General features: G+C 42.0%; 2 protein-coding genes across 9 annotated transcripts in view; one reads left to right on the plus strand and one right to left on the minus strand.

The window, feature by feature from the left end:
- The window catches only part of RCBTB1 (RCC1 and BTB domain containing protein 1), a 51,839-nt gene extending 46,440 nt beyond the window's left edge, over window positions 1–5,399 (plus strand). For 6 of the 7 annotated variants that reach the window (XM_072976247.1, XM_072976246.1, XM_072976250.1 and 3 more), the window contains one exon: window positions 5,055–5,399. In XM_072976247.1, the coding sequence (XP_072832348.1) occupies window positions 5,055–5,279 (225 nt within the window). In that variant the 3' untranslated portion in view covers window positions 5,280–5,399. The remainder of the gene's footprint in view (window positions 1–5,054) is intronic. The other variant, XM_072976253.1, reaches the window with a different exon arrangement.
- The window catches only part of SETDB2 (SET domain bifurcated histone lysine methyltransferase 2), a 76,703-nt gene continuing 64,701 nt past the window's right edge, over window positions 3,165–15,166 (minus strand). For both annotated transcript variants that reach the window (XM_072976231.1, XM_072976230.1), the window contains 8 exons: window positions 13,173–13,306; window positions 10,199–10,233; window positions 9,944–10,015; window positions 8,652–8,701; window positions 7,932–7,998; window positions 7,186–7,317; window positions 5,945–6,016; window positions 3,165–3,985 (listed from right to left, as the gene is read on the minus strand). In XM_072976231.1, coding sequence (XP_072832332.1) covers window positions 3,846–3,985; window positions 5,945–6,016; window positions 7,186–7,317; window positions 7,932–7,998; window positions 8,652–8,701; window positions 9,944–10,015; window positions 10,199–10,233; window positions 13,173–13,306 — 702 coding nt within the window. In that variant the 3' untranslated portion in view covers window positions 3,165–3,845. The remainder of the gene's footprint in view (window positions 3,986–5,944; window positions 6,017–7,185; window positions 7,318–7,931; window positions 7,999–8,651; window positions 8,702–9,943; window positions 10,016–10,198; window positions 10,234–13,172; window positions 13,307–15,166) is intronic.

Genomic DNA, 15,166 nt, shown 5'->3' on the forward strand with positions numbered 1-15,166 from the left:
TTTAGTTGATAGTTAATTAAAAACCTTTTTTTTTTTTCACTTAGAAAATTCCCTTGAACAGTTTTTGTAAAACTGGCTTGATGGTGCTGAACTCTATTGGCTTCCCTTGTCTGTAAAACTTTTGATTTCTCCTTTAGATCTGAATGAGAGCCTGGTTGGGTAGTGTATTCTTGGTTGTAGGTTTTTCCCTTTTGTCACTTTAAATATATTGTGCCACTCCCTTCTGGCCTGCAGAGTTCCTGCTGAAAGTCAGCTGGTAGCTTTATGGGAGTTCTCTTCCATGTAACTTGTTGCTTTTTGATTGCTGCTTGTAATATTCTCTCTCTTTTCTTTTTCTTCTAGTTGAAGTATAGTCAGTTTACAATGTTGTGTCAGTTTCTGGTGAACAGCATAATGTTTCAGTCGTACATACACATACATATATTCTTTTTCATTATAGGTGACTACAAGATAATTGAATATAGTTCCTCGTGCTATATAGTAGAAACTTGTTTTTAATATCCTCTCTTTATCTTAAAATTTTGCCATTATGTCTTGGTGTGGACCTCTTTGGGTTGATCCTGTCTGGGACTGTGCTTCCTGGACTTGGGTGACTATTTCTTTCCCAAGCCAGGGAACTTTTCAGCTATTATGTCTTTAAATATGTTCTCAGGCCCTTTCTCTCACTCTTGTCCTTCTGGGATGCCTATAATGTGAAATGTCACTATACTTGTTATTGTCCCAGAGGTCTCTTAAATTGTCCTCATTCTTTTTTTCTCTTCTGTTCGGTATCAGTGATTTCCACTACTCTGTATCGCAGCTGATCCATTCATCTGTGTCATTTAGTCTACTGTTGATTCCTTCTAGTGTATTTTGCATTTCAGATACTGTGTTCATCATCTCTGTTTGGTTGTCCTTTATATTTTCTAACTCTTTGTTAAAAACTTCTGACTTTTTGCTCAGTTCATTCTTCTTCTGAATTATTTGATCATCTTTACAACTGTTACCTTGAACTCTTTCCTGGGTAGATTGCCTGTCTCCACTTCATTCGTTCTTCCTCTGGGGTTTAATCTTCTTCCTTTGTTTGATACATGTTTCTCTGTCACCTCATTTTTCCTAACTTGCTGTATTTATTTCTAGGTATCAGGTTGGTTATGTTTTCTGACCTTGGAGAAGTGGCCTTTTGTTCGAGATGTTCTGTGTGTCCCAGAAATGCACTCCCCTCTCATCACCAGAGCTGTGGTGTGCCCTCCATGTGGGCCACATGGGTCCTTCTGTTGTGGCAGTCTGGTAGGTGTGGATGGCACCTGGACCGGTTGGCAGCCAGGCCCTGTCTGGTACAGAGGCAGCTGGCCACTGGTCACTGGTTGGTGGTTGGATCATGAGGTGGCTGGCTGTGGAACCCTGGGGGCTTGGCCCTGGGGCTAGTGCTGGCCCACTGGAGCATGGAGTCAGGGTCTAAGAGATACTGGGGCTGGTTCCCACCTCCTGGCAGGTGATGCCAGGTCCTGGGGCTAATGTTGGCCTCCTGGCAGGCAAAACCAGATCTTGGGGTCTCGTTGCAGGGCCCAGGGGTCCCAGAGCTGGCGTCAGACTGCTGGTGGGTGGGGTCGGCTCCTGACATAACTGGCTATAGGGTCTGGGGTGTCCTGAAGCTTACGTTCATCTCCTGGTGGGCAGGGCTTGGGTCCAGCCGGTCCCAGGCTGATGCTGGCCTGCTGGTGGTGGGCTGGGGCCTGTCATGGCAGGCTTCAGGGCTGTGGTTGTCCTGTTGGGGTAAGGCTGGTCCTGAGGCTAGAGCAGGCTCCCTGGTGGGTGGGGCCCAGGTCCAGCAGATTCTGGGGCTGCTGCCTGCCCACTGGTGGGCGGAGCTGGGTCCCAGGGTATCTGGCTGCAGGTCCCTGGGTGTCCCATGTCTAGTGCCTGTGCACTGGTTTGTGGGGTTAGGTCTTAGACCCTGGTGGGCAGCGCTGTGTTCAGGGGTGGCTCTAGGCTCGGGGGGTCTTACGGCGGCCTGACTGCTGGTAGGTTGGGTATGCCCCCCACCCCCAGTTAGTTGTTTGGCCTGAGGTATCCCTGCATTGGTGCCTGCAGGCTGGTGGGGGGGGGGTGCAGCTGGATCCTGAGGCAGGTAAGCTAGAGGGAATGGCCCTCACTAGCACCAGTGTCTACGTGGTTGAATGAGCTCCCAGAGAACTGCCAGCGTCTGTGTCCCCAGGTGAGCTCTAGTTGCTGCCTGCTTCTCAGGGACCTTCCATGATCAGCAGGTAGGTCTGTCCCAGGCTCCTTTCAAATTCCTGCTTCCTGGGTCCTGGGCCATGTGGGATTTCATGTGCGCCCTTTAAGAGTGGAGTCTGTTTCCCCCTGCCCTCTGGGACTCCCGAAAGCAAGTCCCACTGGCCTTCAAAGCCAGATGTTCTCACGGCTCCTCTTGCTGGTGCCAGGACCTGTGGGTTGGGGATCCCTGTGGCTCAGACTCCTTGCTCCTTGGGAAGAACCTCTGTGATTGTTAATTATTCTCCCATTTGTGGGTCACCCACCCAGGGGAGTGGGTCTTGATATACCACATACCCCACCACCACCTGCACAACCGCCCCGTCTTGTTGTGGCTCCTTCTTTATAGCTTTAGTTGTAGAAGAACTTTTCTGTTAGGTTCCGGCCTTTTTGGCCTATAGTTGTTCCATAAATGTAATTTTGGTGTTCCTGAGAGACAAGGTGAGCTTAGGGTCCTCCCTCTCTGCCATCTTCTAAAATACTTGTAGTTTGTTAAATGCCTCAGGGGATTCTGATGTGTAGCTGTATTTAAAAACCACTGAGATTTTGCCTCTCGGGTAGTCATGATGTGGGCTGGGATTACCATTACAACGGGAATCGACATCATATTCTTCATGCAGCAGGTATTTTTGAGTATATTATGCACCAGACACCATGCTGGGGGCTCAGACCAAACTCATGTTGAAATCTAGTATTACTGTGAATTACAGTAGCGTGGTAAAAATGCAGAAATGTGCATGTGAAGGGGGTCAGATGTGGTGGTAGAGCATAGAAATCTGAATTATATATTGTTAGGTAGAGAAAAGTCTTCAGAGGAGTCCAGTTTTAAATGTTTATTTGGAAGATGATGTTATGCCCATGTGGTGACTTGTAGCCAAAGAGAAATTTAAAAAGCAGACAGGTACCTTTGATACAGGTATAATATTCAAAATTTATTATAGAAAGAGGCATTATGGGCTAGAACTCGATAAAAACAGTTTATGCACTTACAGAGCACACCAGGTGCTGGCAGTGTGGTAGGGAGAACACAGGAATAGTTTCTGCCCTCAGACTGCTTAAACTCCACTGGTTTGATGTCTAATACCGTGGGTTACACTGAGAAGGGACATGAAGAGAAAGTACTCTCAGATGGAATAGGTGGGAGAACTGGTATAAGATCTGCAGGAGGAACAGGGAGAGGAAGGTGCAAGAGCAGTGAAGACTTCACAGCAGGATGTGCAAAGGTTCTGGAGGCAGGAGCACCTGGTGTGTTACTGGAGTCCATTTAGTTGAGAGGGGAGGCCACCAGAGGAGCTGCAGTGCAGAGGGTGGGAGCGATGGGAAGCATGATCCAGTTTACTAGAGTAGAATCTGAGAAATACTTCACTGGAGGGGAGAGGTAGAAGTGACATGATGAGGAGGAGGAGGCAGTAAACAATCAGGCAGGAGATGCCGCTCAGCAGGAAGAGGTAAGAGGTGGGATGGATCAACGTTTTGAGGAACAAAGAGACACAAGTGTCACAGGCCTAGGACGTGTGGCTTTCACAGGCACGTCTCCAGCTTTCAGCCTGTTTGCAACTGCGCCTGATTCCCTGCTTAGGAAATGATCATTTTTAGGAAGATAGGGAAGAATCTGAAGTCGAACTGGACTGAAGGTCAGAGCACAAGGTTTGTTTTAAGTCCTGAAGTAGCTCAATCTCTTCCTTCAGTTGCCGCTGCTGTTCTTCAGATTGATGAATTTTATTCTCTATGGCTGTGACAAGAGGAAACCAGATGATTTCAGATTATTCAGTAGTTTTGTGAATGATGTACTATTTCTAGCCCCTTTTGAAGTTGAAGGCGCATAGCACACAATGCTGTGCCCCAAATGAAAAGGCTCTAGGGTCTTGTGAGCAGGGACTGATGCTTTTCTGCCTCTGCTTCCTCTTTCTTCCGATTCAGGATGGAATTCTGGTATTTATCACACAGAAAGCTGGTCAGTAAATCTTAAAAGTTTTGTATGCATTTATAGCAGAGAAGTACGTTCTGTGTGTATCTTTGAGAACTCGAAAGCAGCGATTACAGAACCTTCATGCTGCACAGTATCTCCTTACTGAGAGGCAGTAACTGGAGAGAGCATGTGGTTAGAATATCAAGGATAAGGCAGATCTTTCATAGGATGCACCCAGTTTTTAATGTCACATGAAAGCTTTTATTTAGAAACAGGAAGGCTTTTATTGTGGAAACTTAGACGAGACTTTTAGTTAGGCTTTAGAAATACTACTACTCACTGGCAGTGTCATTTTTTTTAAAAAACCCTCAAAATTGAATATTAAAACACACAAATATGTAATTTCTCCTTAGAATACCTGTATACCTGTAGTTAACCTTCTGGAACATTAGAAAGGCTGAATTAAGCGTGAGCATCTTTATCAGTTGATGTGTGAGAAGTTAAGTCTTGTAAGTTGGTTCTCATGCAGTTCCAAATAGTGTCTCCTCCTGGTCCCACACCCCCTGAATTCTTAACACTGTAATGTACTTACTCCCAGCTAACCCACCCAGCTAGCGACATGTGACATGTTCCAAACATGCAACTTCTATATGAAAGAAAAATAAATATGAAAGTCCCCTCAAAAATAAAGCTTTTCAGAAAAAAATTTTAAAGGCTGCTTAAAAAAAATGGATACTCCCATTAGAAGTATGCAGACTTGGTAGATTAAAAAAATATTTTCCTGATTATAAATGTAATATGACAGTCAAAAAGAAATGTATAATATGAAAACAAAAATGAGAAAGGTTTGTGTATACTGAGACAGGGCTATGAACTAATATTCTCTCCACAGGGAAAACCTATTTTCCTAACACGTTTGCTGAACAGACAGATCTATGGAAAAGAACAGAGAGCAGGGCAGTGTGTGTGCAGCTTCCAGGGGAGCCACAGACCCCGAATTCCATGTGAACCGGTGGCCTCCACTCCTGCCAGGGGCGGGCACAGCGCCCCCCGCCTGCCCAGTTGTGTGGCAGCCTTGATGGAGAAGTCAGGTCAGTCTCACCGGTGTGGAAACTAAGGCACCTGAAACCACGGTGAAAACGCCTATTCAATAAACGGTTGGTGCTTTATGTAAAGGGTAAGTCTCTGTTCCCGCCAGGCTCTCTTTAGAACATTTCTTGGCTACTTTTTTTTTTTTTTTTTTGGTGACGAACTTTCGAGTCAGTCACAACCCTCCCGCCTCCATTACACTGAAGATTATTATACACATGGCACCAAGTGAGAGGAGACAGTTACCAAGGTGGATGATGACTGCCTCACTAGCTCCTGATTTCTGAACATGGTGCCCAAACACTTCCATTTTGCAATCAACTTTCTGTTGTTTCTATTTTTTTAAATGAGTTTTTCCCTGATTACAAAAGTACTATGTGTATGTTGAAAATGTGGAAAGTACAACGTGGCACTAAGACAAAAGAAACCACTACAGTCCAGCCACCCACAGATGACAGTTTCCATGTGACTGGTGGTTCTGTGTGCACGCGTGTCTCTGTGTGTATTTTTTTCTTGTGCGTGAGGGCTGGCTCACACTGTGTTGTAATGGGGCTTTCTCATTTAATGAATAATGAACATTCTTCTCAGATACGAATGAAGGATTTTTATCACCTGAACAGTATTGTATTATTTCATTGTATTTTAATATATACGATATTTATAAACTCTGCTGCTTGGTTATAACTCACATACCTGCTTGAAGATTTACTAATGTGTCTTCAAACAATCTACAGTCAAAAAGTGAAGTCCCAATTTCTTCATAGTCTGGAGGGAGAAAAACAAACATTTTCAGTTTTAATTTAAATCATTTATACAGGCAGACACACCTCACAAAATCACCCAAATAAGGACAAGCCCCAGAGCTGGTGTCCCCACAGACTGCAGCAGGGGCAGGGCCCAGTTATCTGTTCTGACAAGCCCCCCAGGTGGTTCTGAGGGGCAGGCTCAAGTTCCAGATGTGCCTGGTCTAGAGACAAGAATAAACAATGTCATCAATGAGCTTTGGGAAACGCCTACTTTGAACTTCACTTTTTGGTGTTGTCCTTATAAAAAAAAAAAAGCCCTTTCTATAATATTTTCTACTGTTGCCTAAAATACAGACTGTCAAGATTCTCCCTTTAAGATAGCTATACAGTTGACCCTTGAACAACAATGGGGGTCAGGGATGCTGACCCCCTGTGCAGTTGAAAATCCAAGCATAACTTGAGTTGGCCCCCAACGTATGTGGTTCCGCATCTACAGATTGTGTTGCACTGTAGTATTTATTGAAAAAAAATCTGGGTGTAAGTAGACCTGTACAATACAAGCCGATGATATTTAAGTGGCAACTATATTTATAATAAAGTTTTTAAACTTGTAACACAGGTTCTAAGAAGGCTGAGTGGCTCCTATACCTGTGTGTACAAATGGAGCTTGAGCTTCCCAGAGAGTGCTCTGTGAAAGGCCACATTTAACTAACATCAGCCAGAGCATTCAAAGTTACTTCTTTGTTCTACACTTCACAATAGAAAAAAGGTCATTTGCTTTTTAAGGAAGAGAATTTAAGTCAAATCAAAACTGTAACATAATGCCATTCTCAGATCTTAGCAGCAAGTGCGCTTGGTGCAGGCGGGGGTGTGTGACTGGGTCTGGTTCTGAACATGCCCGTTCTCTTGCTGGTCACTCAGTTAGGAACCTCTGAAAAATACATCAGATTTTCAGGGCATCAATTTTTTTTTCTTTTACTAAATTAATGAGCTTATGAATTACCTACTCTTGTTGATTTATAAAAGACGAGATCAAGGAACAATGAATTGTATTAAAGGATGAGATAAAAGAAAAAAGAAATAGGGCAGAAAGAAAATATGCACTATTTTGGGGGGTCGTGGGGGGTGGATTATTTCGCATGTAGGTTTGTGAGAAGTCTCTCTGTACAAATTTTGTTATTTCGGTACCTGATTCTGAAGTGGTCTCATCCATGAGTCTTCCCTGAATCGAATGAAGTTTGTCTAATATTTCTTCAAATAAAGTATTAAGAAGCCCTGCTTCTTTACATTTCTTAAGAAAAGTGGCTTTCACAATTGCACCTAAGAACAAGAAAACCATTTTAGAGGGAAATGGCCTGTTCCTGAGCAGCTGTCCCACATCACTTATCACTCCTTCAGACTACCTAAAGGGTGAGCATTATTAGTTAAGGTAATACATACAGCACCTTTATCTTTTCTATTGTGATTTCATCATACCTCAAATTTTTCTAGCTAAAACAATGAACTGTTATAAAAAGTGAAAATAAAAACTTCTCTTAGAATAATTATATGAATAAAAGAGGATTTTCTAAAATTCAGCTTCAAATCTTTGTGATAACAGCCTCCCTCATGTTTTTTCCATCACAGTTTACTGTTGGTCATTATGGAGTGTCTGTTTCCTTAACAGAAAACTACAAATTCTGGCTTTAGCTTCTTGGGGGAGGGGTGTCACACTGTGAGGGGTGGCATGTCATTGGATTCTGAGCTCAGGCAACCCTAGCTTCTATATCAAGACATGTACAGAGTGATGACAGTTATGATAAAGGATTTCTACTCTTACATAATTACTACAAGCCTAGAAGAATAAAGTGGGACACCAACTTTGAACTTCATGGGTCAGCACTTCCCTAAGTACGTACAGATCGTATTTGTTACAGACAAAATTTAAAGCAAACCTGTGTGTCTGCCATCCTTCTCTTTCATTTGTTTCACGAATCTATTCAACGTCATTCTTTCAAGTGGCTAGGAGGAAAGAAAAATCAACATTACTTTACACTGACTTTTTACTGTTGACATTTAATGTTGCATAAGATGAAAACCAAACTGCGGTAAAAATCATGTTCCATCTATAGGTGTAAACATCAAATACATTTTTGTTTCGTGTAACAAAACATGAAGAGTTGTAACAAGCACCTCTTTTATAAAGTGTGAGAGGCAAAAGTTGCTGGCTTGTATTAATTTAGCTTATATAAGCTGATGTGTAAAAAAAAACTGTTTCAGATCCCCAAAATGTCTTCATATGCTTTACACATAATAGGAATCCAGAAGATTATGAATTTGCAAATTAGGTGAAACGTGGATCCTGCAGCTGGGAAATACTTGGCTAGGTAAGGATGCTCCACTGCACGTCTGCCCATTTCAAGACCATAAGCACCCAGTGGGCTTACGCCCTCTCACTGGGCCAGTAGCAGGGGGTGCACTACAGGAGCCACGGGACAGCCACCTCCTGCAGGGTATGTGCTTGGATACCCAAGACACATCCCACTTCTCTTTAACATTCATCTTATCAGCAGTCACCCTTTATCCTCACGTCACCTGAAATTCAGAATGGTTAAAAAAAAAAACAGACATTGTACAAAGAAACTTAAAGCTATAGTAAAATTAAGTCAGAGTACCTGCATGTGATTGCCTGTTGAGGCACGTTTTTTCCCTCTTCTTTTCACTCCTGAAAAGTGAGTGGAAAGCACAAGTTATATAGACACTGGAATCCATAAAGGAAAAGACTGATGCTTGACTACATACAACTCTTGGATGCCAAAAGTTACTACAAAGTCAAACGATATGTCAAACTTAGACTAAATGTTTGCGAAAGATGATAAAAGGCCAACTTTTAAAATATAAAAAGATATAAATTAATATGAAGGCAACTAGGTAGAAAAACGGGCAAATGGGGAACTCTGCGGAGAGGGTTCATTAAATATAAAAACAAAGTCACAGGAAAACAAATATAATTGATCAAAAGATAGGGGAATACATGCAATTTCACCCAGAAATAAAGATAAGCAAAGTACAATTTTTCACTGATCAGACAAAGATGAAGATGTTTAATATACAGCATTTGCAAAGATTTGGGTAACTCTGTACTGCTGGTGCGGCCTCTTTGGAAGATAATTAGCCAACAGTCATCCGAAGTTCCACTGTATACTTTTTGACCCAGCAATCTACTTACAGAAAGTCTTCCTAACAGTACAGTTGCATAAAGGCATAAAGATGAGTAGAGAAATGTTAACTACAGTATTAAATATGATAGAAGAAGCTGGAAATAACTTATATGTCCGTCACACGGAGACTGGTTCAATTGTGGTTCAGCTATACAACTGAATAATAAACACTGGAATACTACACGGGCTTTTAAAAATGAGGTAAAATCCATTTATATCCACTGACAGGGAAGAACCTCTAAGATATAAGCAAAGTATAGGTTGTAGGTATGTTTGTTTACACAGAATTCAAAAGAAACTGATGGTTTCCTCTGGGGAGAGGATTCATTACAGTGTTATAATCTGCGTTTTAAAACAGACACGTTGTTGTCATCTTTCCCTGTCAGTAAAGACTGACGGCAGTATTTTTATAGTATTTCTGATAAAAGGACAATGGGTAATGGCGGAAGAGTGAGGGCTGGCATGGCAGGGAACTAAGCCTTTTCCTGGGGTCCGACTCCCGACCACAGACAGCGTCCTGGATCCAGTGCTGCAAGACTGCTGTCCCGGCAGTTCACGGAGGCCGCGTAACTCCAGGCAGCCAGGACCCCAATTCCTCAATTCCCTTAGTTAGAACGGAAATGCTAACCATGCACTCTTAGGAAAATTGCTTTCAGGGAACATGCAACACTTTATCAGTTTTATCTACCGAAAATTCTGATACACTTTTTAGAAGACAAGTATCGTAAAAGTTAAACGCTTTTTACCGTGTCTTGGTTTGGTCCTCTGACTGCAGTGAGGATGGAAGACGCCAGACAAAGGCTTCACTGAGAGTAGGTCTAGTTCACAAAGGAGAGTTAGTCCGTAACAGTGCACACCGCACAGAGACTGACAACTACATTTTAAAAGTATATACAATTTTAACTCAAAAATTTGTATTTTAACTGAGTGAGGCTAGTAAATCAGACGACTCCATGTCTTACCTAAATGTAAACCCACAATACTAAATTTTAGAGACTTACCATTTTGAGTGTCAGCATGTTGTTGGCAAAACACTCTGAAAACATGAAATTTCAAAGAATCAAATATTTTTATTTACACTTTCCAAATGCCTATTGTGATTTTAAAAAGGAACTAACCGATTTTTCATGACAACTTAACCCTAAATATTTATTTGTTAAAAAAAAAAAAACCCACCAACCTGCTGGACAAGCCTGTGTAAGTTACTGGCCCACATCAAATGGAGATGGAGCCTGTACCTGCGTCCCCTGTGCGCTCAAGCCTCGGACAGGTTGGCGTGCTCTCTTAAGGGGTGAGTGCTCCCTAAATATTTTGAAAAATATTTGTTCATATATAGTGGTCACTGGGATTTTACTGTGTAAAGGTACCTAGAGATTCGACATCTAAGACACAAATTTTCATCTGACTACAGAAAGTTCTGCTGACTTTCAACAATAAGTAGCACAAAATTATATGCGTTAATTTGGGGGGGGGGTGAATGTAGTTTTCTAACTCAACAGGCATCTCCCCCAGGTCTTAGATTTGAGCCGCATGGTCCTAGCACTGATGAGTACCCTGGAAGAGAAGGAGGTAGAGCAGGCCTCAGCAAAGGAGTGCTGTGAGTGAACGTGGCGAGGAGCTACTCAGGCCCTGCTTTCTTTCCAGCCTTTCCTTCTTTCTCCTCAGCCCCTAGCCATGTCTCCCTTCCTTTCCTTACGGGGTTGACCCCAGGATGCAGGGTCCCCTCGCCTAGGGGAACGTGTGTCTTCTTCCCATCTGATACCACTTCCCGCCTCGTCTATGCAGACTTCCCAGCAAACCCCGCTGCTCCCGCAATCAGTATTCATCTCCTCACCCCTTTGGATTCTGCTATCTCTGAGCTTTTTTATTTGCAAGGTACTTAATTTTTTTTTTACTATGGGAAATTTCAAACATATATGAAGGTGGAGGAGATATGATGAACTCCCATGCCCCCACCCATCATCCATTTTCAACAATTATCAACTCAAGGCCAAGCCAGTTTCACGTCAGTCCCCTCCTGCCCCACCCTGCCATGTGCTTCTGCTAGTTTTGACCTCTCTGGTCCTCCCATGGGGTGATGAGTTTTAGTCTTTGTCTTGTTACTCTTTATATTCTCACGGCACCTAGCCAGGGGCCTTGTGCATGACAGGCACTCAGAATGTTTAAATTCAATTTAAAAACGAATAAAAGTTCACCTGATACTTGACAAAATAATAACAAAAATGATTACTTCATTGAGTCTCTATTCATTGGTCCTGCTACTGTATGATCAGTATTTTTTCAAACTTTAAGGTATAACAGGAATTCGATTCCTTTTTGTTTGATCTTGTAGCTCTGCTAATAGTCTTTCTAGTGTTCTAGGTCTTTGGAGAAGTCAAAATAAAACAAGCTCTTTGGAAAGGTAAATAATAAAAGTGAAATAGAATGTTACAAGCTATGAGTTACTCAGCAAATCGAATATAAAATTAACATATTTATGTATTTTCTTTCTAGTCTCAAGCAAGAAAATACCTATAGAACTTATAAAATCAGACTTTAAGTTATTTAACAAACTTCTTTTAATGTTAGGCTTGCCCGTATTTTAGAATATATGGCCCCTAAGCTTAAAGAGGATACGGTGGTGAAGAGCAAAGACGCGAACCCTGAAGCCCAGCTCTGCCACTTAACCAAATATGTGGCCTGGGTACAAATTACTAAGTATCTCAGGGCCTCAGTTTCCTCATCTGTAAAGTGGAAATAATAGTATCTACCTTACTGGGCTATTACGAGTATTAAATAGATCAACATTTGTAAAGTACTCTGAAGTATTCCTGGCATAAAGTAGGTGGTTATTAAAGTAATAAAATAAAATAATGCTGGAACATAGGTCAAACTGGGGATATGTGCCCACAGGGGGAAAAAAATCTACCCTCCATATGGATTTGTACAATATCATTTAGGAGTATAACAGATCTTACATGAGGCATATTAAAAAATAATCCTCTCATAAAACTACTCCTATTATTCTGAAGCTATGATTTAAAATATTTTACTGAAATTTAAAATGTTTAGTTCAATCAGAATTTATTCACATGCCCCAAAGAAGAAAGAGGCGTCTGCCCGGCCTGTCAATGTTAATCATCCTCCTCTGTTCTATTCCATCTTACAACTTTACAAAGATCAAAACTGTTTTTAAGACCGTTTTTTCTTTTGACTATATATCTCGGACTGCATCTACATACAAAAAAAAGTTAACTGAACATGACCTCAATCAATTTAGTTAACAGCTGGCTTACTGATTTCTTCTGACTAAATTATATAATAACTTAACTGAACTAACATCTTTCATCAGAAGGAAGATCAAGTTTCTTCCTGGATAAAACATATACTTCTATTGTACTGGACTTGACATATGCTGTACTGGGTCAAAATTAACATTAGAGAATGACTGAAAGACAAGGATCAAGATTTCAAAGTCAAAGGCAACACAAACAAGGTTTCTTCAAGGACTGAATGACTGATACAACTATTTGCTAGTTTTTTGAAAAATCATTTTTAGAAGCTATTTATAGTTAAGAGGGTGGTGACAATGTGGGAAAATACATATATTTGGAGACAAGATGGATAAAGCACAGACCTGTGACTAACATCTCAGGCTCCTTTCTTGTTTGCAAAAAAAGAGCAAGTGTGAACTGGCTCCCAGTCTCGTGGCCACTTACTAAGTCACTTGTGCCACTGTGATAACCAGTGCTTTACACCAGGCAAGAAAGGATTCAGGGAGAGTAAAACCCCAAACCAACCAACCCCGCTTCTTTCCTTCCTAGGACACTTGGGGAAGGCATTGTGAGGTCGGGTTCCCAACTGGGCATCCCCCAAACCGTGTTCTTACTAGGTAACCATTTACATAAAAACAGCTTAAAAATACCTCCTTGTCTTAACCTAACCATTCCTTATTCCAATCCCCCATACATGGCTTAAAACTGTTTTATTATATACTTATAAATTCCTTGAGATTCATCAGTTTGTAGAGCTGCGCGGTCACTCTTGGCACAGAAAAAGTGGTAATTCTTGGCACAGGATCTTAAATCGCATCCCACGGTGGCTCCTCTTTCACCACAATATGTGCATTTCTACAGAAGAATAGATTTTACTGAGTAAGCACCTGTTTTTTCGAACCTTTGTTAAAATGTAATGTTGGAGATGTCATTAAATGTTAGTTTTAAGTCGGCGGCCCTAATGTCCTCAGCTACAAACACTGCGTCCTGACATTTGGCTCCTCATTTTGAAATTTCAGCAAAACCTCAGCTAATTAAAATGTTTTATAATCATTTGGTTAAAAGCAGAAAACTCTTTGTGTTTCACACACGTAAAAATCCCCTTCTCTTTAAAAGAGATTCCTAAAAAGCAGAGTTGGCAAAACTGTCCAGCTCTAGGCGAGAAATGCTGTTGGGGACACTGAGCCTGTGGCCCAGGGCAGCGCCTGGCAGTGCCACTGACAACTGTGTGATTTCGAGCCAGTCCCTTCCCCTCTCCTGGACCTGGATTCCTCCCTGGGGATAACAATGCCTGTCCCAGAGGCACTGCTGAGGACAATGTCAGAGAAAGTAAGTGAAACCTCTTTGGAAGCGATGTAGAAAGGCCACAAATGTAAAAAACAAACAAACAAAAAAACCAAACCAAAAATCCCCCGAATAATGTTTTTTCCTTAGTCCAATTCATTAGATCCCTTGCTTTGATGTGTCAGCCTACTGGTCTGATATGAAGGTGGGGTGGGGATGGGGAGGAGGACAGTAGGTGGCCACAGAAATTTAACTCTGGGGAATCTGAGCCATGACCAAGGCTGGGTTCCATCATGCTCTGCCTGGATGAAGTGGAAGCACAATGAAACCACCTTGCAAAACAGGAAGTGACAGCTCGCACAGCATCCCGAGGTCAGCACAAGCAATGATGTACATTAAAGAAAATTCAAATACTTGTGAGAAATTAGACTGTGCCAAACGTGGAATTTCAAATCAGAGCACGAAGAACCATCATTTAATGTTGGGGGGCCATCTGAATATATGTGTAGAAAAAAAAATAAAGTTAGATTCCTACCTCACAATATATACTCAAATAAATTCCTCATGGATTAAAGCTCTAAGTATATAAAAATAAATTAAAAAACTATAAAAATTAGAAAATAAAGGAGAAAGAAAAAAAGCATGGTATTGAGGTGAGGATGGCTTTCTAAGCAAGGTGGGAAACTCAGAAGCTTCAAAGAGAAAGACCGAGAGATCTGACTATATAAAAAATTTAAGCTCCATTTTTAAGGTGATAGATACCATAAAAAAATTAAAAGGAAAAGACTGTTTGCTGCATAGTTGATAAAGGGTTGATAACTCAAAGAAAAATAGGGAGAGGCAAATCACAGAAGAAATGCAAATGGCTCGGAAACGCTGACTCATGGAAAGACGACCAAGTAGCTGTGAAGCAGCGGGCACCACCCTAGGACAGGGAGCCAGCGGTGGGTCTGGTACCTGCTGCGTGAAGGCAGCATTCTAGTGGAGATAACAGACAACGACCACAGAAAGCAAACTTTAAAATATAGTGACAGATGCTTCGTAGAGAACTGAGATAAGGCACAGTGACAGTGTCACTGGTGCCTACTTCAGATGGGATGGTCAGTGATACAGGAGGCCTCCCTGAGGAGGCATCTAGAAGCTTAGATTTTAATAAGAGCTCCTCGTCTGCATAAAAGCAGGGGGGAGGTCATTATGAGCAGGAGGTCTAATGTTCTTGAGGCAGGAAGCTTTCCCACTGGCACGCTTCCAGGAGGGACAGGAGGGACAGGCTAGAGCCGCTGGAGCAGAGAGGAGGCAAGAGGTAGGGGAGGGCGGGGTCATGCAGGGCTCACAAGCCAGAGTGATGAGCTGGGGTTTTATATTCATGCATGGGGAGCATAAACCAATTCATATTTTAAAGACACTGTTCTGGCTGGGGAGGGATGGGCA

Source organism: Vicugna pacos, chromosome 14, assembly GCF_048564905.1.
Source record: "Vicugna pacos chromosome 14, VicPac4, whole genome shotgun sequence".
Classification (NCBI taxonomy): Eukaryota; Metazoa; Chordata; class Mammalia; order Artiodactyla; family Camelidae; genus Vicugna; species Vicugna pacos.